This window comes from Condylura cristata, unplaced genomic scaffold (genome assembly GCF_000260355.1).
Source record: "Condylura cristata isolate star-nosed mole 26May11 unplaced genomic scaffold, ConCri1.0 scaffold00007, whole genome shotgun sequence".
NCBI lineage: Eukaryota > Metazoa > Chordata > Mammalia > Eulipotyphla > Talpidae > Condylura > Condylura cristata.
Window position 1 is genome coordinate 48,876,461 of NW_004567108.1, and position 22,776 is coordinate 48,899,236.

Below are 22,776 nucleotides of genomic sequence, written 5' to 3' on the forward strand. Positions count from 1 at the left end.
TTCTTTAATTATGGTATCTTATTACAGCATTGTTTCTGTCTGGTTTTGTTTAAAAGTCACTGGCTTCCTAGATAAAAAGGGCGTAGGTGTTGCCCTCTGTTTACAGGGCACTTACCTTGAATTAACTTTTTCTAACAAGCACACTGATTTTACTTAGATTGTATGTTTATTTGGGGGTGACTTTGGAAGAAACTGCTAGGGAGGGTAGAGGAGCTAAAATCTTCCCAAATTCCCTCTTGTAGCCTAGAGACTAATTGTAAACACGTTAGGATAAAAGTGTTTATACAAGAGAGGGAGAGTTACTGCCCAGTTCTTTTTCACACCACTTTCCCGGTACTCAAACGGTTCGAGCACTTAAGAGTACAAGCCACCAGTCAGGAAAGCCCGAGAAGAAAAACAGATAAATGTGATATCAGCCACAGAAGTAGAAAGCACCACAGCACATTCTTCCGTGGCTTCTATGACAGGAGTTCAGGCTCTCTTCCTAGATGCTTTACCTCCCAGGTAGGGGAGCCCCAAAATATGCGTGAATATCACGCGGCAGCCTATCCTTCCGAAAGCCGCGGGGCTGGGTTCTTCCCCGAGTGGTGAGTTTCATATCGCAGCGCCCTCTGGGAGTTGTAGTCCTCAGCAGCGGGAAGTTTGACAGTCTCGGCCCATTTAGCTAGTTCAGAACTCCATCCCCCGCCAGCCCCCGCGGCCGAGGCCGTTGCTTCTTCCTGTTCGCGGGACTAGAAGATCTGCTTCTGCAAATGGAGAGGATTTGGGAAGGCTCCCCGTGCTTTCCCCCGCCTTCCTACCGAGTTCTCCGAGATTGAGGGCTCGGTCCATTCAGGTAGAGCACAGTCCCTGGTCTTGCAAACTCACCGGTACAGAGGGCGCGGTGGGGACAAAGGGAGGCGGTGGGATCGGCCGAGTTTAGGGCGGAGCCGGCTGTCACCTGGAGATACTCTTTGGTGAAATGCTCCGGAGTAGGTGCTTCTTGGGTGAGAGGTGAAGCCAAGATCCGGTGCCGCAGAGACCTCTGCGGAGGGGCGGCGCGCCCTCCTCACCTGCCCAGGTGCGACAAAGTCAGGGACTCCTACCCGGGCGAGAATTCGAAGGACTTTGGGAGTGGGTGTCTACTGGAGCCCTAGGGAAAGGGAGGAGTTATGGTAGATGGGATACCCCGAACAGAAGAGGGAGGAGAGGAATTGGGGGATCCACGTTCTCTGTCCCGAGTAAGGAAGAGCTTGAGGAGAGATGGGCAAGAAATCCCTTTGTACGTTGAGCTAGGACCATACCTGGGGTGAGGGCCCAGATCGGTAAGTCTTCACGCTTCCAACCCTCCTACACCCCCGCCCCCCATTTTTGAAAGTAGGAGGCATCACGGTTTTATTGTCTTAGAATAATAGAGTGGCCTCTGAGAGCAGCTAGTCTGTCACATTCTCCAACTTTACAGATGAAGAATCTGAAGTCTACCGAATTGGAAAGATTGATTCATCACTAGACTGCCACTTAATGGCCAACCTGATTGAAACCTAATTTGCTTTACTCCTCAGCAGTTCCTTACTCATTGATTGCTGAGATCAGTAGATCAGCAAGCTCGAACCTGGTCTCCTTTTTTTTCTGACAGAGTAACAGGCAGTCGCTGTAGGGAAAGTTTTTTAACTTCTGAAGAAAAGGTCAAACAAAACCTTTTCTTAACTTGAAAAGTCTCCTTGTCTCACAAACAACTACAAATTTCATATTAAGTTAAAAGGTTGGTAGTAAACTATTGTCACCGATAGTTTCTTTGACCCTAAGAAAATAAAGTTCACATTCCTCCCCCAAAGTATGTCCACTGGACTGCTGAAAAGTGTCATTTCTTATCTCAACCTATGCACACATTTCAGTTACATACATAAAAGTAGCATGCTATTGTGACTTTATAATACCCTAAATATTTACAATAAAGGGTAAACAGGAGGATGGGACTACCACCTTGAATTACAATTAAAATAATAATTTATAGTATTTTTTAAAGTAAGAGTAAAAATAGATCACTGAGATTAAAATTTTCTACTAAAATTTTCTACCTGCGTTTTATAATACATTTGCATTTTAATCTGTTGTTTTCTTGCTTGTTGCCTAAATATAACTGAAAGCATTTAGTGTTCCTTATGTGGGAGGAGTTGTTCTTTTGTGCCATTGCCCTGTTTTGACTGGTGATTTCTTTCTTTGACTGAATTTTTCTCCAGCACTGTCAAACTTAGCACCTTTTGAAGCATTTACTGATCAGGTTGAAAGTATTCACATTGGAATTGGAGCATTTTAGTTCTATTGGCTGACCATTAAACAGTTCATAAAGAAGTAGTTTAGGTTAAGTTTGTTACTGGACTTCATAGCTGTTAGTGATTTTTAAGAAAATGCATATATATAGCACAACTGCTTTCTAGTGAAAGCAGATTACCTTTTTTATGGTATGGTTCCATACTACAGAGGTGGGTGAATGCTGACCAAATTTGACCAATTGTCATGTATAAATATTTATTTTATAAAGTTTAATTGAAATACAATCATCCTTACTCATTTATGTTGTCTCAAAAAGCATATGTACTTATTAACTCTTTACAGAATAGAATTTGTCAACCTCTAGCCTAATAAACTGAATATAAATATAGTATCTGAAACTCTGCCATGTGCAGAAATATTAAGTAATACTAATTATCAGTACTTATATGGGTCCATATTACATTACTTTGAGCAAAAACTGTTTTATTGCAGATTAATGCTAGGTCTTAGGTAATAAGGATTTGCTTTCACAATGTATTGTGAAGGAAGTTTCAGAACCTAATGTGCAAAGATTGATATTCTTTGAGAGACAATAACAGAGTCAATATCTTTTTTAAAATCTTGTATTAGCAGCCTAACTTTTTTTTGTTGAATCTCTGTCCTTTTTATGGTAATAAGTGCTTTAGGAAAACACCAACATGCAAGTCAATAAACTTCTCCTAAAAGCCCATACTAAAATATGTCTTAATGATTAGGGAGTCACTATTAAATGGCTTAGCTTTGACATTAACATTCTTGCATCTGGTACTTTGTTTTAAAGATCAGAGAATTTAGTGAGATATGAGAATCACATATGTTTGTATCATTTTCTATATTTAGCTCCCTATAGCAGTGTTATGTTTATAGAAAAGTAGTGCATATGAAGATTTAACATTTTAGATAATCATTGACAGCACTATTTTGTGCTATTACCTATGTAATAACTAGCTGTGGAACACTTTAGCACCTCTCAACCTAATTCATCAAACTTCAGTATATCTTATAGTTCTATTCATATTCAAATAGACATTAAAATTCTTTTGAAAGAGCATTCTTTGTGAATTTGAAGTTAATACTGACTTATTGAGACAACTGAAAATGACCAACTTCCTTACAATCCTTCTTTACTTATATTTTGTCAAATCTTACTATAAGGCACTCTAGTGCCTTTCAGCTTGAACAACTGATTTAAGTCATGGAGATAGCAGCAGGTTTTTTTGGACTAAATATCTAATTTGACAACAACACAAAATTTCAGATTTGCTTTGTAAATAAACGGGAGCCAACATTGATTCCTGAAGATCCCTCACATTTTCTGCAACCATGATTATCACTTTGTGGCAAGACTGACTGAAATACATGGACCTTTCTAGATGATTTTTTTTCTTTCCTGGTTTCCTACCAGTCAGTTTTTAGCGAAAGTTTTAATATCTAGGAGCTAAAAGAATCTTGTATTTCTACGTTTGGTTTAATGTAGGATCCAAAACAGAATAATGGTTAGTAAGGTAAGTCAGGAAACCTAGCCATATAGTTCTGCCATTGTTTATTCAGATATGTTTTCTCTGTCCTGTCTTGGCTATTGACCAAATTCTCCTGGTGACTGCCATGGAAGGATTGCTGCTGGCTAAGGAAATATCTAGCCTTGAGACAAAAAGTTTGTATCAAGAAAAACAAATTCGTCTGAACTAGTTTGCTGCAAGAAATATAAATTGTATATTAAATATAAATATAAATTGGTTTGTAATCCAGACACTTGGGCAGAGGTTTTCACGCTTTATAGTCCTGGCTGTATTTTAAAGAGTTTAAGGTTTAGTTGCCATTCTATATGTTATTGCTCTTTATTTGCAAATCCAGATAAGATCTGATTTTTAGATGCTTTTGTCTTCCAAATAGCCTGCCTCTTTAAAGCAGATATCACAGGGTAATGACTATTTGAGATCTAATAACTTGGTTTCAATCCCAGTCTTAGTTTTAATAGTTAAGTGATTTTTTTTTTTCTTGTTACTTCTCTGAGCTTCAGTTTCTGTTTCTTTTTAATTTGAAAGTAATACCTATTTTCCAAAGTATAAGGATTAGTTATAGCTAAACAACATACAAAACTTGGGCCTCTTTAAGCAATGAATTGTCAAGGTGAAAGGGGAAAGCCCTCCACCCTCTGGGTTCTTCTTGGTCTGGACAAGTTATCAAAATAGTCTCAGAAAGCTTAGCAAAAGGTAAAAAAAAATAATAATAATAATGTGCACAAGGGAATGACAATGATTATGCAAGTCCCAACACTGGTTGTGAAGACAAGTTTGGTTTGAGGCGCCAAGGTATCTAGGAGAGGGGAAGGGATGCCTTAATCCTTACATATGAGAAGAAGGGAAAATAATTTCATCTATACAATGAGTATAGATTTAGATTCTCAGCTAGGGAAGACATGTTTTAGAGATGAACCTTAAAACTGAGTAAGACACCCCTCCCTCCCCCACAACATTATTCTAATCATACAAGGACTTTCCATGAGGAAAAGGGCAGGGCAGAAGCTTAGGACATAACTATTCTTAAATTAGAAAAGGGTAAAGAGTGGAGGAAAGACAGGAAATTTCCCTATCTCGAGGACATTTGATTGTTCTTAGCTCAAAATATTTAGCATGCAGGGCTGGATGTCTTGAGGAGACCAGTTCCAAGAATCTTGGGTTGATTCAGTTTAAGCACTTTGAAAATAAATATTAGTATCATCTCCCACTACCTTTTATTGACTTACCTTCTGAGTTTTTCTCCAAAGTGACATCCAGTTTTCTTCTTCAAAGTGAGTTCTTTCCTGTTAGTTTATTTCTATTCTTTTTAGGACAGTTCAATATTTATATAAACTACTATTATTTTTTTTTAACCTCACTGAGTTTATACTAAAGGCTTGTAAGACTATCAGCTGATTTTATTCAGGCTCTTAAATTAAACCAAGATAAAATTTTACTAGTTACTTTTTAAGCACCAAATTCGTAATCAAAATAATAGTTATGTTTATTGAATACTCACTGTAGGCCAGGACCAAACAGTAAAGAAGACAGAGGAGCAGGAGGGGCCGGTGAGAGAAAACCTGGAGTCCCAGTAAATACGGTTTATTAAGGAGGAGCGTGTTCCTTTATGGCAAAATACTTGTAATAGGTCAAGTTTGTTAAAGTCTGAGAAATGACCATTGGATTTATAATGAAAATGAGGTATTGTTGTGAAGTAATGGGGAAAAAACCTGATTAGCATGAATTTAAGAAAGAATGGGAGAATTTTATCCATTTTGTAGTTTTTAATTGTCCTACCTCTTTTTGTTTTTCCTTTTTGTCATTTGTAGGCGTATATTCTTGTTTGTTTCATTCTTTGTCCTCCTCCACTAGATTTCAAGTTAAATGCTGTTGTTGTTGCTGTTGAAATATTAATTGCCTTTAAAATTACAACACATCTGGGAAAATACATTAATTGTTAAAAGTAAATTAAATGATGGAACTATGGTTGTGTTCCCTACATTTCCTAAAAAAAAAATTACGACACAGTGTATCAGAGTTCAACATTGGTCTAGATGGTACAAAGGATCATAGAACACTAATTTCAAAACCTTCACTAGACATTTCCCCTGCCTTGGTTTGGTTTCAGTTCTTTTTATCCAATCTTGTGATATATTGCTTATTAACGTGTGTTAATTAAATGTCTTCTATAGATTGTCATTTTGCATGAATTATGGATAATCCTCAACCCTTATTAGTTCAGATATTACCTCTGCCATCTTCTTTCAGGATTTCCAATTTCATGCTTGTTTCATGCTTTTAAATTCTCTTCCACATTTTCTGTGTCTCTGCCATTTACTGAATATTTTTCTGATTTGTCTTCTAGTTTATTGATTTTTCTCTTTAATTTTTCAACTGTCTATTGGGTTTTAAATTTTGGCTATTGATATTTATTTGTGGTCTAAAAATTCACTCTGTTCTTTTTAGGCGTGTTACTTTTGTAATTTTCCATGTTTTGAATTTTTTTACACATAGGAAGCATAATTGTTTTATAGTCCGACAGTCCCTATAGTTGAAGTTCTTGTGCATATATATCTGCCATTGCTTCTTCTGGTTCTCACATTTAGTACTTTATATCTTTATATACTTAGTTGTTTTTGACTCTGTACTGCTTATTACCCTAAAAGATAACTAGCAGATTTTCTCTGAGGCCTTGGATGATGGTGTGTCTTCATAGAAAAGATTTACATTTGTGGGCCCTCCCTGGTGATGTTAAAGCACAGCACTACAAAGCTCTCTGCGGCATAAGTTCGCTCCCCTGCCAGGGAGGTGACCCACATGGCACAGCAGACCTTTCCTGTCTCGCCCACTGCTCCACTCAGCAGTGTACTTCATCAGTCGGCCTGTTCTGCTCCCCGCTCTGTCTCTGGTGAATCCTTTCACCACCCCTGTATCTCTGGCCTATACCCCAGTTCTGTATGTATAAATAAGTAAATCTTTTTTTAAAAATTTACTTTTGCCTTTTCCAGTTACCTAGAAGTTCTACCAAAACATTTAATCTTAAATTATATTCACAGTTTTAAGTTTTCTTTGTCAATATCAAAACTTTGTAGTTCCTGTTCTTGTTAACCCCCTAATCTAATGGTAAAGCTGTTTGTAGTTCTAGCTATATTATGGGGAAGTAGAGAGAGGAGATGATTTCTTACTGTAGTAATTCCTTACTGTGGATGAGCACTAGTTTTGACTTCTATTTCTCTTGAAAACCTCAGCTGAATTTCTCCTGACATAGCAGATACACTCAGAGCAGAAGCAAGCTTTCTTAAACTTTATCTCTCTACATTCCTTAAGTTTACCTCAATGGCCTGATTTTCCTCACCATTTTGATGCTTTTTAAAAGATTTTTTTAAATTGTATCATGTTTTAGTTGTTTTCTACAGGAAAAATAGCCCAATTTGTTTTATTACAAACAAATAGATTACCCCAATTATTTTTTATGAGCTGAAAAATAAGAAATAACTCCATTTTTACTTAGCAAGTTTCTAAGGCATATTTTGTCTTTTTTAAAAAGAGCTATGTACAGTAAATTCCAATAGTTTTCCAGTTCTTATACATTCATATATGTTATTTAGTAGTAAAATAATTTTTAATTAAATTTTGAATTTTCTTTTCTGGTTATATAGGATTGACTTCTTCAGTGATTAGAGTCTTAAGAAAAATGGCAAATATGGATAATAGTTCTAAGCATCTGCTCATCCCCGACGTAGATCATGAAATAAATCCTGGGCCCATGAATATTCAATTTGATTCATCAGATATAAGATCCAAACGGTAAGTATTTAAAATAAAATTATCTGTAATTAAACGTACATAGTCTTAAGTTGTAAAATACAGTTTCTTACCAGATTTGTGCATCACTATATGGGAGGGAATAAAAATGAATAATATGAATACTATTGCCTCAGTCATACTTGTCTGTTTTTATAAGCTCAATATCTTGATGGGGAACAGTTGGCTAAATTTTACAAAGATGCAATTTATATAAATCATTTAACATATAAATATTGATTACCTGCTTTGTGTAAGATAGTATACAAGGTGCTGAGGACAGAGCAGTAAGAGTAACACACTTCATTGAACTGAAATTCTTGCAGCTAGTTTAAAACAACCTGAGTTTAACATTTATCTCACTGCATATTTGGAAAACTGGAAAGCATCCATTAAAAATTATAAATAGAAGAATTCAGTAGGTTGCCATTATAATCTAGGCAAAAATAATAGCATCCTGATGAGAAAGTCTAATGGAAGAAAAGATAAAATGCCTTAAGCATGTGTAAAGTTTATATGAGAGAAAGTTTAAAATGCTACTCCAGGACCTAAAATAAAATTCAGAGTATTTTTTCAAATTTTGAGATGTTGGTTGTAAGTTGTACTTTTTTTTTTAATATAATCCTAACATAATGTTAGTGCATCTTTGATGCAATAATTTCTTAGAACTTAGAAAAAAAAGTTTTGTATTTACTGAGAGAATTTTGTGGACTTACTTGGTATTTTGTCACACATTTCTTAGCAATTATAGAAATGAAAATTTAAGCAAAATATGTCAGTTATGATATCACTAACCATGTGTGTATTTATTTAGAATTTGATTCTTCTGAATCACTTTTTTGAGTTGGAATTTTTTTTTTACCCCCCACAAAACTGTCCTTTGTATCATTCAGGACATTGATAATACAGCATTTCCTGAAAAAAATTGCTTACAAATCTCTGAGACTCTAAATTTTGCTGTTCGTACTCTCCTAATCTTACCAGAAGGTGTCAGAAAAGATTTCCTAACACCATTACTCTTATTTCCTCCTCAAATAGCCCTTTAATTATTTGCTGACTGGAGTGACCAAGAAAGGCAAGAATTTATCATGTCAACATACTTAACTGTTGACATGATTAAAAGGTGCCTTGAATTATGAGATACACTCTTGTTTTAGGAAGGTTTTCATTAGAATCAGTAAAATATGACATGTAGCAAAAAAGCTAGTTCTGCTCTCAGTAGGACTACTCAAAATTAAAAAGTCATGCTCTTTATATTTTAATCCATAAATTTAATGTTATCTTCACTCCCCCAATGCCAGCAGCAAATACCAAAACTAATACAACATACCAATTTTATTTGTAAGAATTCACAATGTCAAATAACATATATACAGGATTGATGAATGCAGCATTTTTTATAATAGCAAAAGGTGGAAAACAAAATGTCTTTTCTTATGGCCCATTCATACAATGGAATAGTTTTACCCATTAAAAAAAAAAAGAAGTGGCTTTATTACACACCAAATTATAACAAGTCTTCAAGTTACCTTGTAAATAGAAGTGAAGTATGGAGCAGTGTGTATAATCTACCATCTGGGTAAAAAGAATAAGCTATGTATAATACAAAGTGTATAAATGACTCTCAGAAAATAAGTAGGAAACTAAAAGAATAGTTGGTTGCCTACTCAGATATAAACTGAGTGCTTAGATAGGAAGTACGGCAGAGACTTTAGGTAAACAGCCAACAGCTATTCAATAACCCCAACTATTTCTTGCTAACAGAATTCTCTTCAAAAAAAAAAATTATTTATTTATTCATGTAAAACTGGAGTACAGGCCAGAGATGCGGAGAGTGAGAGGATTCACCAGAGACAGAGTGGGGAGCAGAACAGGCAGATCAACGAAGTACACTGCTGAGGGGAGCACTGGGCGGGTCAGGAGAGGTCTGCCTCGCCATGTGGAGCTCCTCCAGAGCAGGCAGGAATCGAACTCATGTGGAAGTGGCTTAAGCTTCTTAGTGCTGTGCTTTAACCTGCTGCGCCACCAGGGAGGGTTTCATTATAGGGTTTTTTTTTTAAGGGTTGAAGTAGGTTTGAATCCAGGAGATGAAAAAGAATTGGTTTAAAATTAGGCTTAGTAATCCTGTTTCCATTTTCCAGCTCCTCAATTTTTTAGCTTTCTTACAAGCACTGGTAGCAATATGAAACTTAATCACATGAGACATTTATCATTATCATTGTCATTTGTAGTGGCTGTCCCAAGAAAATAATAAAATGAATCTTGTAATTTTTGCTTGCATGTTCCAACATTTGTGAAGATAAGAATTAATGAATACTGATTGACTCTTCAGGATTTTCTTGAAACCTCTAAATTCTATGATAAATAATTGGCTACTATGACTATAGAACATAGGTCTTTAAATTCATTCCATTGCAATAAGTTCATAGGAGTTCAAACAGTTCTCTGATAATTAACTGTAGATTAAGTTGTAATATGTCTTCTATAATGAAACTTGTCAAAATGAGAGGGAATTACCTATTGAAAATCATGGGCTAGCCACCTAGGTAAGCATGTTTAATGGAAGGCAAATATTTATAGGGACTTAGCAGTGTTAAATGTATTTGCTTGTATATAATTTCTGTTTAAAAAAACAGAATTATAGTTTATTATATGATGAGAAAATAAGTGTGTTTCATAAAACATTGTTATTCCTATCCTCTATATGAATCTATATACCTGCAAAGGGAAACATGGACTTGTATAGTTTATATATATACAAACTCAGACATACTAGGGAAAGTATCTTCTATCAGAAAAATTGGTTAGACAACTGTTTCCAAAATTTCAGTCATTTTAGTCACTATATGACTTTGGTGATACCTGTATGTATAATATTATAATTTAACATTTAAATCTATTTATTTTTTAAAATTAGGATAGTTGTCTCATCTTCACATATTTGTGTAATGAGTGATTTAAAGCAGTTACCCTTTTTCCTCATATGTATTGCAATATTTAAAAAGAAGTTAAAATAGCACTCACCCTTATATTACTTAAGGTAGTCTTAAATAGCACCACACTTTGGGACACTGCTAGGGAATAGAAATGAACATTTGATGTTTTTTAGATTGTTCATCCGTGTAGATTGTGGTCAATTCTATTTCTTCCTCTAGATGGCAGTCAAAACCATCTATCCGTTCACATATAACACTGAACTGGCACAGTGCTAGATCTTTTTATCTAATTAGACCTAGATGAAGAAAAGAGGCTTTCACTAGAGAGGAAGATTACCTGTTAATCATTTGGGTCATTTGGTGGACTTCTGCAAACTATACAAGTCTACTTTTCTCTTTGCAGGTCTCCCCTACTTAGTCAAGAGTGGGGAGTAAAAGAAGATGATAGAAAAAAAGCAAGCATAAAGTATAATCCCATCACATGGAGGCAGGATTTTTAGAACATTTTGGTGTATTTTCTCCTTGCCTTCTTTTCTGTGTTTTTTTTTTTTTTTTTAATTCCTGAGGTCAGGTAGTGTATACAACCTAATATCCTGCTTTTTCAACTTAAATTTATATTACGTGTTAAATTTATATTACGTGTTTTGCAACTTACTCCTTTAGTTGTCTGCCTATCTACCTGCTTCTTTCTCCTATGCTTCTGCCCCTTCTATTTCCTTCCAACATTACTTTCTTTTCCTTCTTTTTCAGCTATGTTCACTAAACTCCTTTTGTATTCTAGACACTTGCGCAAACACAGCCCCTATGGGGCTCTAGAGAAGGAGATAAACACAGCAAAAGAAGGGAGTACCATGATAAGGGATTATACATACACACATACATATATATACTTTTTTTTTTAACTTTATTTATTTTTCACTAGGACAAACACAGAATTAACCTATAACCTATCTATATTGCCAAAAACCCTATGGGATTATATTGCCAGGAGTAGAATGTGGCTATTTATAGCACCGAACTTGCTTTATATAGCTTCTTTGTAGGTCCTCTATTAAGAACATTTGTTGTAGTAGTTTTTACTGAGGTTGAAGTTCTATGTTTGCTATTTTTAATCTGTAGGAGGTAGATTTTATCAGCTATTAAGCTGGATGAGGTTTAGGGATGTTGGTTAAAAACATTTCCAAAAGAAAAACCTGTTCTGGTGCTCCCTGACATACATCTGGTAAGGACATGAAAACTTCTCCCTTCTTATCTCCTTTATCCATCAAGAAGGGAACTGGAAGCTTCACCTTCAGCTAAGTCCCTAAGGGGACTTTCAGTGATCTAGGACAGGAGTTAATACATTTTTATCCAAAGGGACAGATTAATAAATATTTAGACTTTGTGAGTAATGTACTTTGCCACAGAGTGATAGAAATAGCCAGAGATGATATAAAATTGTATGGTCCTGACTGTTCCAGTAAAACTATGAAAGCAGATCATGGACCAAACTTGCTTATTCCTTATTTATCAGCCCCTGGTTTTAAAAGGAGGACTTTAAGAACTCCTTTGTAAATGGCCACTGAGACTAGTACTTCCTGTTGCTGTGACCCCTAGGGATACCTCTTGCTTTGTTTCTGGAGAAGTTAATTTTATTTGCCTTAATTTCACTCCATCTCCACAATTGCTTCTAATAAAAATGTTCTCATAAAATCTGTTCTAATCAAAATGCCCTTTTGGACAACAAAACAATCTCCAGTGCTTCCCATGTCTCATGCCCTTGAAATAAAAATTATCCTTAAGAGTCACTGAAATGCACCCCCCCCAATTGTATTTGAAACATTCTTTCATATGAAGAATTCTTTCTAAACATTTTAGGTAAACCCATATTTAAATGTATCATAATTTAACAGTATTTAAATATTAATTTTACAATTTTAATTATTTTAAATAATGTGATAGCCCCTTTCTACATACCATATATATCCATATTTTTATTTACTTCTAATAATCTCAGAAGTTTAATTATTAGAGTAAAGAATATGAACATGATTAAGGCTTTATACAGGTAGCCAAACTGTTTTCTAGAAAGGTATGAAAATTTATTTTTCAAAATTCCTTTCTAGCATTGTTTATTTTCTTTTTTTCCTCATTTATCTCATATTTTGTTTATAAAACGTTGGTTTTATAACATGCCATCCAACCAACAGTAGATTCTGGCCAGGCTATCAAAATATTTGCCTTCTATGTTGAAAATATAGCCATTTCACTTGGAATACAGTCTTTGTTACCATCTTTCTGGTGGGCAAAGGCAGAAGTTACCGTAGCCCATTGGCCTTTCTTGAGACACGCCAGGGTGAGATTTCTAAGGCTTGCTGTGAAGTGTCCTTTCTTAAGTTATAGAAATAAGAAACAGGCTCTTTTCCTTTGGTGATCTGTTTATAGAGGAGGTAAGTTTTGGGTTTTGTGTTTTCAGTTTCTAGATAACTGAAGTAAGATAACAAAGCAATTTTATTTTCATGTTATAAATCATGTCTATATTAAAAACAAGATTTGTCTCAATATATAGATACTGATGAATTTTTTTTACTTTCTTCCATTACCTTTTCAGTTTTTAGGGAAAGGAAATTTTAGTTAAATGCTGGTCTGACATTTTTCTTCTTTTCCACTGTTTTTTTTTTTTATGGGAAAACTGTTACGAAACTGGAATTTTACTTGTTTTCCAGAAATTCTTTTGGTAGAGTTGTGTAAGAAGGGGGTAGTCATTGACATGACACTGCAGGCTGAAACTATAATTAAAACAGCTCTTTCTTTCAAATTACTGAGTTAATAATTCTCAGTTTTTAACACTTCAATAAGTTGAGATAGTGATTTATGTTGACACTCTCCTAAATTAGATAGAAGGAGTTGTGTGGAGAACTGCGCCATCATGGGTGTTTTTCCCACATTCCTAATCTTGCTTGTGGAATAGTGTCCCATTTGGAACTTTTTCTGGATAGAAAATTCATGGTGGTGGTAGTTTTATTGATTTATTAATCAGCCCAGAGAAAACTGAAGAACTGTCGTGCTGACATTTACTCGTAGGTACTTGTAGATGTTGTTTAAAATGTTCTCAGAGTTTATATAATTCTTCATTCTAGTGTTGTTACTAAAAATAAACAACACCAAAAAATCCTTTGCATTTCTACAATTGATAGTTTTGGAGAAATAAAAAAAGAAATTATGTCTCTCTATTCTTTCTCCTACAATCTTTATTCTCCTTTGTTCCTAACATCCTTACCACTCAATTCTAGCAGTTATCCCCTAGACACACACACACACACACACACACACAGGAGGAAGAATGAGGAGGGAAAGGAAACATTGATTTCAAGACAGTCTTTAGAAGGCAGCTAATCTCTCTGCTGGTGGAAGGGAGTGCCGTTAATAAACAGAACCATCCTTCATAGACTAATTAGGAGAGAAATCAAAAGTACTTCTGGCCAGAATGAAGGCGTAACCTAGCTGGTATGAAGTATTGGTTACAGGGGCACTAAATATTTAAGATTGTTGGATTGGAAGGTACCCTGAGCAGAAGGATACAAAGGGGAAAGAAGTATTAACTATAGTCCTATCTAAGAATTTACATTAGAATTAAAATATTTTAGCTTTCTGTTTTATTCCTCTTTTGATATTTGAAATTAACATATTTGAAATATGTTAAATGATTAATTTCACTGATTTTTAAACATTTTATACTCTGTACAATTAATAGTGACATATACCAGTAGTATATGTAGATTACATGGGCTAAATACCAAGATACTAGTATGTCATTTGCTTCATGTTTATGACTAGTACTTTGATTTATTTTATGTTTAATACTAGATTCAAAGATTCATTATCACCCCACTGAAACTGCTCATATCAAAGTCACCAAGTAGTGACTTTTTATTAATCAATCCTCAATCTACTGAAGTATATTGTGTCCTAGATTCTATGTTCTTTTTATTGTTTAATGTTTGGAGCAATGCCTAATACTTAATTGGCACTATATAGCCTCAATCTTTGGAGATAGTAAAATTGGAGTATAGAGTCATAGGGTTTTTGTGAAGGAGGATGGTTAGTTGTGTAGGTAGCAGAGGAAAGGTTGAAAAACATTTAAGCAAGTTATAAACTATCAGTGTTTTTCTTGTAACAGCAGGAATTTCTAGATACACTGTCTTGATTAATTTTTCTGTCTTCTTTATTGAAAAGTTGCCTGCCAGACATATAATGTTTTACAAGCTGGGAGAAACAAGTATTATGGTAGTCATTATTTTGAATGTTTATTTGCATGAGATTTTTCAATACTTGATTTCTTGTTCATTTTTTAACAGCTACTCCAATTTTACAGGTGTTTGGGTGTTTTAGCTTTTATAGGGATGTGAACAAAGTCACATAAAATGAAGTTTTAAGTTAATATATTCATATTGCTCATGAGCCTTTCTGCGAGTCATAGAATTGTTATTATATTTCAGAGAAGCATAACTGGTCAGTAGAAGGGTGGAGACAGATTGAAAAGCCAAAAATTTTTAAGGAATTTAAGGAGTGGAAACTAGAAAAGGTGTTAGATAGATATAAGGCTTCTCTGTTTATGAGTGTATTAAATATAAGGTTTTGAGCCACATTTTAAAATAGTTTTAAATTTTTGTTGAATGTTAAAAACATTTCTTCTGTAGCATGACCATAAATATTTATACTGTGAGACAAATAGAATTTCTTCTACCTGAATGGTCATAATTTGTTTTCATTGTGGCATAGTTTAGCTACATTTTGAATAACATTGATAAGTACCTGTCATGTGAAACTATTGAAAAATAAACGTCCCAGTTTCACATTTTTTCTTCTGAAAATTATTTGATGTAGAGTATTAAAGAGAGTGTTTACAGATCCAACTGGCTTATTTATATATTTGTTTGCTTTCTTAGATGAAGCTGTAAGCATGTTTATGTTAAAATTCTGTTAATTAACTTAATTCAGTTAAAATGCCTATCATATATATTATATTTTAAAAAGGAATGGTATTGCGAAGATTCCAAAATATTTTTTTGAACAAGCACTCGCATCTTGATGAAAATTGTTAGAATAGAAAAACTTTGAATCATTCTGCCCTCAGTAATCATGCCAATTAAACTGGTACAGTTAACACTTGTGCAGTTGGCCAGGAGTCAAGAATTTAGCACTTCCGAGACTGCTTTTCAGCAGAATTTCAAACCAACTCAATAGATGATATTAATGCCATTGAATTTTCAGAATTAAAAACTTGCAAGTAGAACATCTGATTCTAGTTCTATGAGTATCATGCTTACCACTTTTAGTAACCCATGGTTAGCTTCAACCTCTGCTTCATGGTGTTACTAAAGCTGCAATTATCTCTTGAATTTCATGGGGCATTCTACAAAATAAGAAGGGATGTCCTATAGAATCTGACTACAGGTATGATGTCTCTTAGATATGAATGTTTTTACATTATACTAAGAATCACAGTAGATAGGTAGAATGCCACTATGCTTCCTGAGCATTGGTCATTGCCTAAAGTTACCACATTTATAAATTAGGATAGCATATTCAGCCTCTGACCTTTTCATTTTCATTACATTCTCTTGGGATTTATTAACACCACTTGATTTACTTGGTAATTACATACTTAATGTAGATAATTGTCATATTGATCTCTAGCAAGTGCTCTACTTAGATGTTTGTTGAATTTAACTATATAGTACCCACCATATTTAGGTGCTGTGGTGAAGGCTGAGTAATAAAAGAAAGTTTCAAAGATTGCATTTGCTAATTAGAAAGGTTAGACTGAATTTAACTTCTGTGTGACCACTTTTGTCTTTTCTTTCTTCCACTTAAACTGTATCATTTTTTAATTGAGGTAACATTAGTTTCCAACACAATATGATTTAGGGGCACATGTTACCATATCTGGCATACCATCAAAACACCAGTAGTCTTCTGCTATTGTCTATTGGGCATCCTCCTCATTTTGCTTCCCACCTCAACCCTCTGCTTCTGGTATCCTCAATTCTGCAGGCAGACTTTTGGAATTTTTTATTGGTTTAGTTTTGCCAGTTCTTTTGTTTTGTTTCTTTATATTCCATTAGTAAATAGAGTTATTTTTCTCCTTCTGACTTACTTTGGTTAGCATATTCCCTCCTAATTCTATCTATATTGTTACATACGGCAAGATTTCATCTTTTTAATAGCTGAGTAGTAGTACATTTTTTTAAGTGTGTGGGGGGGGTGCATGTATACATGTACCACACCTTCTAATCTGTTCATCTGTCATTAGGGACTTTCATTGTTTCCATAGTTTGGCTGTTGTAAATAGCACTACAGTTAACATAGGAATGCATATATCCCTTCATATTTGTGTGCTGGTTTATTGATAGTTACTGAGGGAGGAAACTGCTGGATCACATGACAGATTTATTTTTAATATTTTGAGAAAGTTCTGTTCTGTTTTCCATAGAGTTTGGACAGGAAAGTCCCTGTTGAAGAGATTTTACATTCTCCATTGTATATTCTTGGATCCTTTTCTATCAATTAACTGTCTATGGGGGGGGCAGTTTTTAGGCTCTCAATTCTATTACATTCAACGGTGTATCTATTTTTAATTCTAACACCATATTGTTTTGATTACCTAACTTGTAATATAGTTTGGGAGCCTGGGAATTTGGCACCTCTTTTCCATTTTGTCAGAATTATTTAGCTATTTAGGGTCTTTTGTGGTTCCAGATAAATTTTAGTAATTTTTTTTCTATTTCTTTAAAAAATGCCATTGAAACTTTTATTGGGGTTACATTGGATCTATGTAACTGTGTGATATGGCCATTTTAACAGTGTTCATTCTGTCAATCCATGAACAAGAAATAGCTTCCCATTTCTTTGTTTTCTATTTATTTTAATAATATCTCATACTTTTTGTTGCACAGGATTTCACCTTCTTTTTTAGATTTATTCCTAGATATCTAGCTGGTTTTGATGCCATTATAAATGGGATTGTTTGCTTGATTTCTTTTTCTTCCAGTTCATTGTTTATATATAGGAACACAACAGATTTTTTTTTAAATTTTATTTATGCATACTAAAACTGGGGTACAGGCCAGCAGTTTGTTGGGGGGATGTGGGGGGATTCACCAGAATGGACTGGGCGAAACAAAAGAGATGTGCTGCTCCATGTGGGTCACCTCCAGGCTGGGGATTGAACTCATAGGGCAGTGACTGTGAATAGCTCCACAGTGCTGCACTTTAACCCCTTGTGCCAACAAGGAGGCCCCACAACAGATTTTTGTGTATTGATTCTGTAGCCTACCACTCCCGATACTGTTTAAGTGTTTCAATAGTTTTTTTAGTAAGGTCTTTGGGGCTTTGTATGTATGTTATCATGTCACCTACAAATGTGATAGATTCACATCTTTTCCAATCTGGATTCCTTTTATGTCTTTTCCTTGCCTAATTGCACTAGCTAACATTTCCAATGCTGTATTGAATAGTAGTTTTGACAATGGACATCTTCATTTTGTAGAACTAATCTTGGAGGGGAAACTTTCGGTTTTTCACTATTGAATATGATCTTAACTGTGCATTTGGCATATATGGCCTTTATTATATTGAGCAATGTTTCTTCTACCCCTGTTTTTTCTTTATTGTTTTATCATAAATTGATTCTGGATTTTGTCAAATGCCTTTTCTGCATTTATTATGATCATATGGTTTTTATCTTTCCTTTTATTCCATGGTAAATTACATTGATGAATTTTTGGAGGTTGAACCTGGAATAAATCCTATTTGGTCATGATATGTGATCCTTTTAATGTATTGTTGAATTTGACTAAGATTTTGTTGAAGATTTTTGCATCTGTGTTCATCAAGGATATTGGTCTATATTTTTCTTTTTTGTAATGTCTTTGTCTACTTTTGGTATCAGAGTAATGTTGGCCTCATAAAATGTGTTTGAAAGCAGTCCCTTTTCTTCTGTTTTTGGGAAGCATTTGAGAGGAATGTGTGTTAGTTTATCTTTGGAGTTTTGGTGGAGCTCACTAGTAAAATCGCATTGCTCTGGCATTTTGCTTTTTGATTGCTATTTCATTTTCTTTCTTGTAATTCATCTGCTGTTTTCTATTTCTTCTTTATTCAGTCTGAGAAGATTATATCATTCAAGAACTTGTCCATTGCTTCTAGATTATCCAATTTATTGTCATAAAGATATTTGTAGAGTCTCCTGTAGTTCTCTGTATTTCAGAGATGTCTGCTATACACCCATTTTTCTAATATCATAGTTACCTGGACTAATAACAAAAATTAACATTTCAATCTCTTGATTTTTGAAGTCTTCTTTCAGAAACTGCCAGTATAAAGGCATTACATAGAATCAATGATAAATATCTTGACTGTCCTCCCTTCATTATGTGATTATGTATGTCATGTAACTTCAAGGGATATGAGAATCAGCAGAGAAAACAACCCTATCATGTAATTCTGCCTGGTCTTCCTATGTTGATAGTTTATTAGTGATAGTTTAGAAATAAATTGGATTTGAATAAGAAGTTGAAGGGGTTTATCTCTGAAAATGATTGGACACAATCACAGGAAGGACATACATATGTGTGTGTATGTATTACATATGTGTGTATATATATATATATAAAATAGCATGATGATATGTTATTGAAAATCAAGAAAAGCAGAATGAGGAAACTATCTCCAGTGTCTTGATGTTTCATTTGATAAGACTTTTGGTAAATCTTACAAGGGAGATGGTTCAGGTTACTAATCCTAAGCACACAAAGCTAGAAATGAGAATACTCTTTATTGTGGGAAGTAACTTTGAATCATAAAAGAGTAAAGGAGACATTTTAGTATAGGAACGCTTTTGTCCATCATTTCTCTGATTTGGTGCCAAAAGCTTTTTGAGAGAACATTCAAAATTGTGCCTGTTGAAATGGACAGCTGCTCTATTTCTTTTTAATAGCTAGTTGAAGCACTTTCTGCTATGTCTCTTCTATTGCTAAGATTTAAAAAGTGTGTTTAAATTAAAAGTATTGTGAGACAAAAGCTTTGTTCTGTGGATTAGATAATACTTCTTTTGTGACATTTTCTTTTCCCACCAAAAGTGAGAAGTGAATGCCTTGACTTGATACATCCCATTTCTAATGGAGGACAAGAAGTTATTTTCTCCAATGGCTCACTTCCAGAATTTCTGCCTGAACGTTCTTTGTCAAGTGTATATTCCCTTCTCTAGGCCTTTCTATATAGAGCCCACAAACATCGTCAATGTGAATGATGTCATTCAGAGGGTTAGTGACCATGCTTCTGCCATGAACAAGAGGATTCATTACTACAGCCGGCTCACTGCTCCTACAGACAAGGCACTGGTAAGAGGCAAAGCATTGCTAATTGTCTGAAGTTAAGTTGAAATGAACAGTGAACAATATAAGCCAGGACAACTCCCAGTGTTTGAACTTTTTGCTGGACATCTTCCAAGGACAGCATCATGGAAAAAGTCAGAGATAGTAATTAATACATGTCTTAGGCTTGTTCATTCTTATCTAACCTGGCATGTTGACAGCAACCATATTTGTTGGATTAAATTCTACAATCCCCAATCCTTAGGGTTTTTAGGCTTTAGGTCAATGAATAATATAAATAATGAGGTTCTGTTACTCTGTTCCATTTTCAAGTTTGAAACTACAGAAGAAAAATGTTTTTGGAAATTTTCTTCATTAGTAGGAAACTAAAACACATACATAAATATATTTGTTCCTATTTAGCAATTTTTTTTAATAGCTCAAAAATAAGAGCCACCAAAGGGCAGATACTAACATTTTAGGCTTTGCAACTCTGTAATGCTGTCACATAGTCTTCTTCACTTATGTGCTGTAACCATTAAAAATATAAAACAATTAGCATAAGAAAGGTATAAAAATCATGTTGCAGGTCAGATTGGGCCCAAGGGCCATATTTGTTGACCCTTGGCTTCTGAAAATCTATTTTTGTATTAAGATCAAAATTATAAGTCAGTTAGATTCTTTGAGAATTATCACATATAAGATATTTGGATACTTGAAAGCATAAAGGAAAATGGAAATATTCTAGGAAAAAAATTATTTTAGTAGGTATTAATGATAAGAAAGAAAGAAACCAGCATTCATTAAATGTTTTAAAAGATTCTTTTTTTTTTTTACCCTTAGGCAGTTTGCATTATTTTTCTTATGCTCCAATATTTACTTAAGTATTTGTTATTTATAATGTATTTATTATTCCCTTCTTTACCACAATGACTTCTCAATTCTTTAGTTTTAATTTCCTTACCTACTTCTTTGCTAAAACCATCCTCATATAGGAGTTCAGTACTTGAATTTTGAAATTCCTCTCAGCCTTGCTGACTCTTCCTCCTTTCTAAAGAAAATTAAGAGAAAAATATTTTGGCAGTTACCTATTCTAAGAATTTATCTCATTTCTGATGAACAGTTTATAGTTTTCAAGCTCTTACTCCTTTAGTTCTTCATTTACATTGAAAAAGAGTGCTTACTCTTCAGTATACAGTATGCACGGGAATCATACAGATTGTTCATGGTATTTAGAACTGTTTCGCTATTGTATCTTATATTTTCTATAAGCTCAACTCCTCTATCGCTAAGCCAGTGTTTCTTGCCCAAGTATATCTAAGGCTCCATAAGATGTATTATAGTTAGTTTTCTCCTACTGGCCATCAGTTGGAGTTATTTTGTTGAATTTGACAGCATGGAATTTATTATGATACAGGATTATATGTAGAAAACAAGTACCAGTATATATAGAAATCACTTTGCACATGTACTGGTGCTAGCATTTCTGTTTCTTTTCTTTTTTTTTTTTTTTTTACCAGATTGCCCCAGATCATGTAGTTCCAGCTCCAGAAGAGTGCTATGTATATAGTCCATTAGGTTCTGCTTATAAACTTCAAAGTTACACAGAAGGCTATGGTAAAAACACCAGTTTAGTAACCATGTAAGTAAACTGTTCTTTTTGAACTTAAATTATAAGTGAATGAAGATTTTAGATTATTTTTGTCTTAATTAAAGTGTTTGACAAGTCAAATTCCTTGTTTTCAGTTTTATGATTTGGAATACCATGATGGGAACATCTATACTAAGTATTCCTTGGGGCATAAAACAGGTAATACAATTTTTGGTACACTTTACTTGATTTCCCTCCCTTTTTTTGTATTGTAATTTTTTTAATAAATTTTTTAATAAATGTATGTAAAGGTTATTAAAGAAAATGGTGACAATATTTAATTTTCCATTAGGACACAAGTTTTTATCATAATTGGGATAACATAACATGGTTGGATGTGGAGTTACTCTAATATGATAATACATGTTCTACACTTTTATTTTTAAACAGGCTGGATTTACCACAGGATTGTGTGTCATCTTGCTGATGGGCCTTTTAACACTTTACTGCTGCTACAGAGTAGTAAAATCACGTTGTATGATAAGTAAGAATTTACCACAGTTAAAATAGTGATATGGGTATTAACAGGTATTTCCTGTGAGGTAGATCACCCATGTGTACATTACAGTGTATGAACTATTTTGTGTCTACAGATTTCACTCTATAATTCATGGTATTCTTTTAATGACTTTATTAAGAATTAGTGGCTGCCTTTGCAGGTTGTGGCATTCATTGCAGGTTGTGTTCTTTGCTGCTAATTTTCTTATAAGAATAATTTTAAAAAGTTCTTTGCTGCTAATTTTCTTATAAGAATAATTTTTAAAAGTCATGTTCTTTAAATAGGTCTTTGCTAGAACTTAATTCAGAATGCTGATTCTTATCAAATAGTGGTGATTCTTTGAACTGCCAAAAGTCCTAAATTTTAGAATACTATGAAAATATAAATGTAAGTTTGAATGAATTTTCAAAGTTATACCAAGGTAGTCCTTCCATTCACCTCTACATTCTGGATTAGGAAAATATTTTAAATTTAAAAATTTTTTAAAATAGTTTAGGATCTATGTAAACATAAATTATTTTTTGACTCTTAGCAAGTATTAATGTATAGTCCATGCTGTGTCTTCAATTTTTTTTTTCTGTCTCTCCTAAGCTTTGGTATATTTTCTCTTAATTTTATTATTTATTCATATCCATTACCTATCTATCTACAAATTACTTGGTGCTTTCATAAAAATATTTAGTTCCGGCCCTCCCTGGTGGCACAGCGGGTTAAAGCACTGCACTGAGTTCGATTCCCGCCT

The 22,776-nt window shown here is 34.1% G+C and overlaps 1 protein-coding gene across 1 annotated transcript in view; it reads left to right on the forward strand.

Annotated features, from left to right (window-relative positions):
• Positions 1-737: 737 nt before the first annotated feature.
• Positions 738-22,776, forward strand: part of SLC38A9 (solute carrier family 38, member 9) — a 47,108-nt gene continuing 25,069 nt past the window's right edge. Inside the window, exons 1-6 of the mRNA XM_004678314.2 lie at positions 738-835; positions 7,451-7,598; positions 19,779-19,911; positions 21,405-21,526; positions 21,631-21,694; positions 21,926-22,019. Coding sequence (XP_004678371.1) covers positions 7,486-7,598; positions 19,779-19,911; positions 21,405-21,526; positions 21,631-21,694; positions 21,926-22,019 — 526 coding nt within the window. The 5' untranslated portion in view covers positions 738-835; positions 7,451-7,485. The remainder of the gene's footprint in view (positions 836-7,450; positions 7,599-19,778; positions 19,912-21,404; positions 21,527-21,630; positions 21,695-21,925; positions 22,020-22,776) is intronic.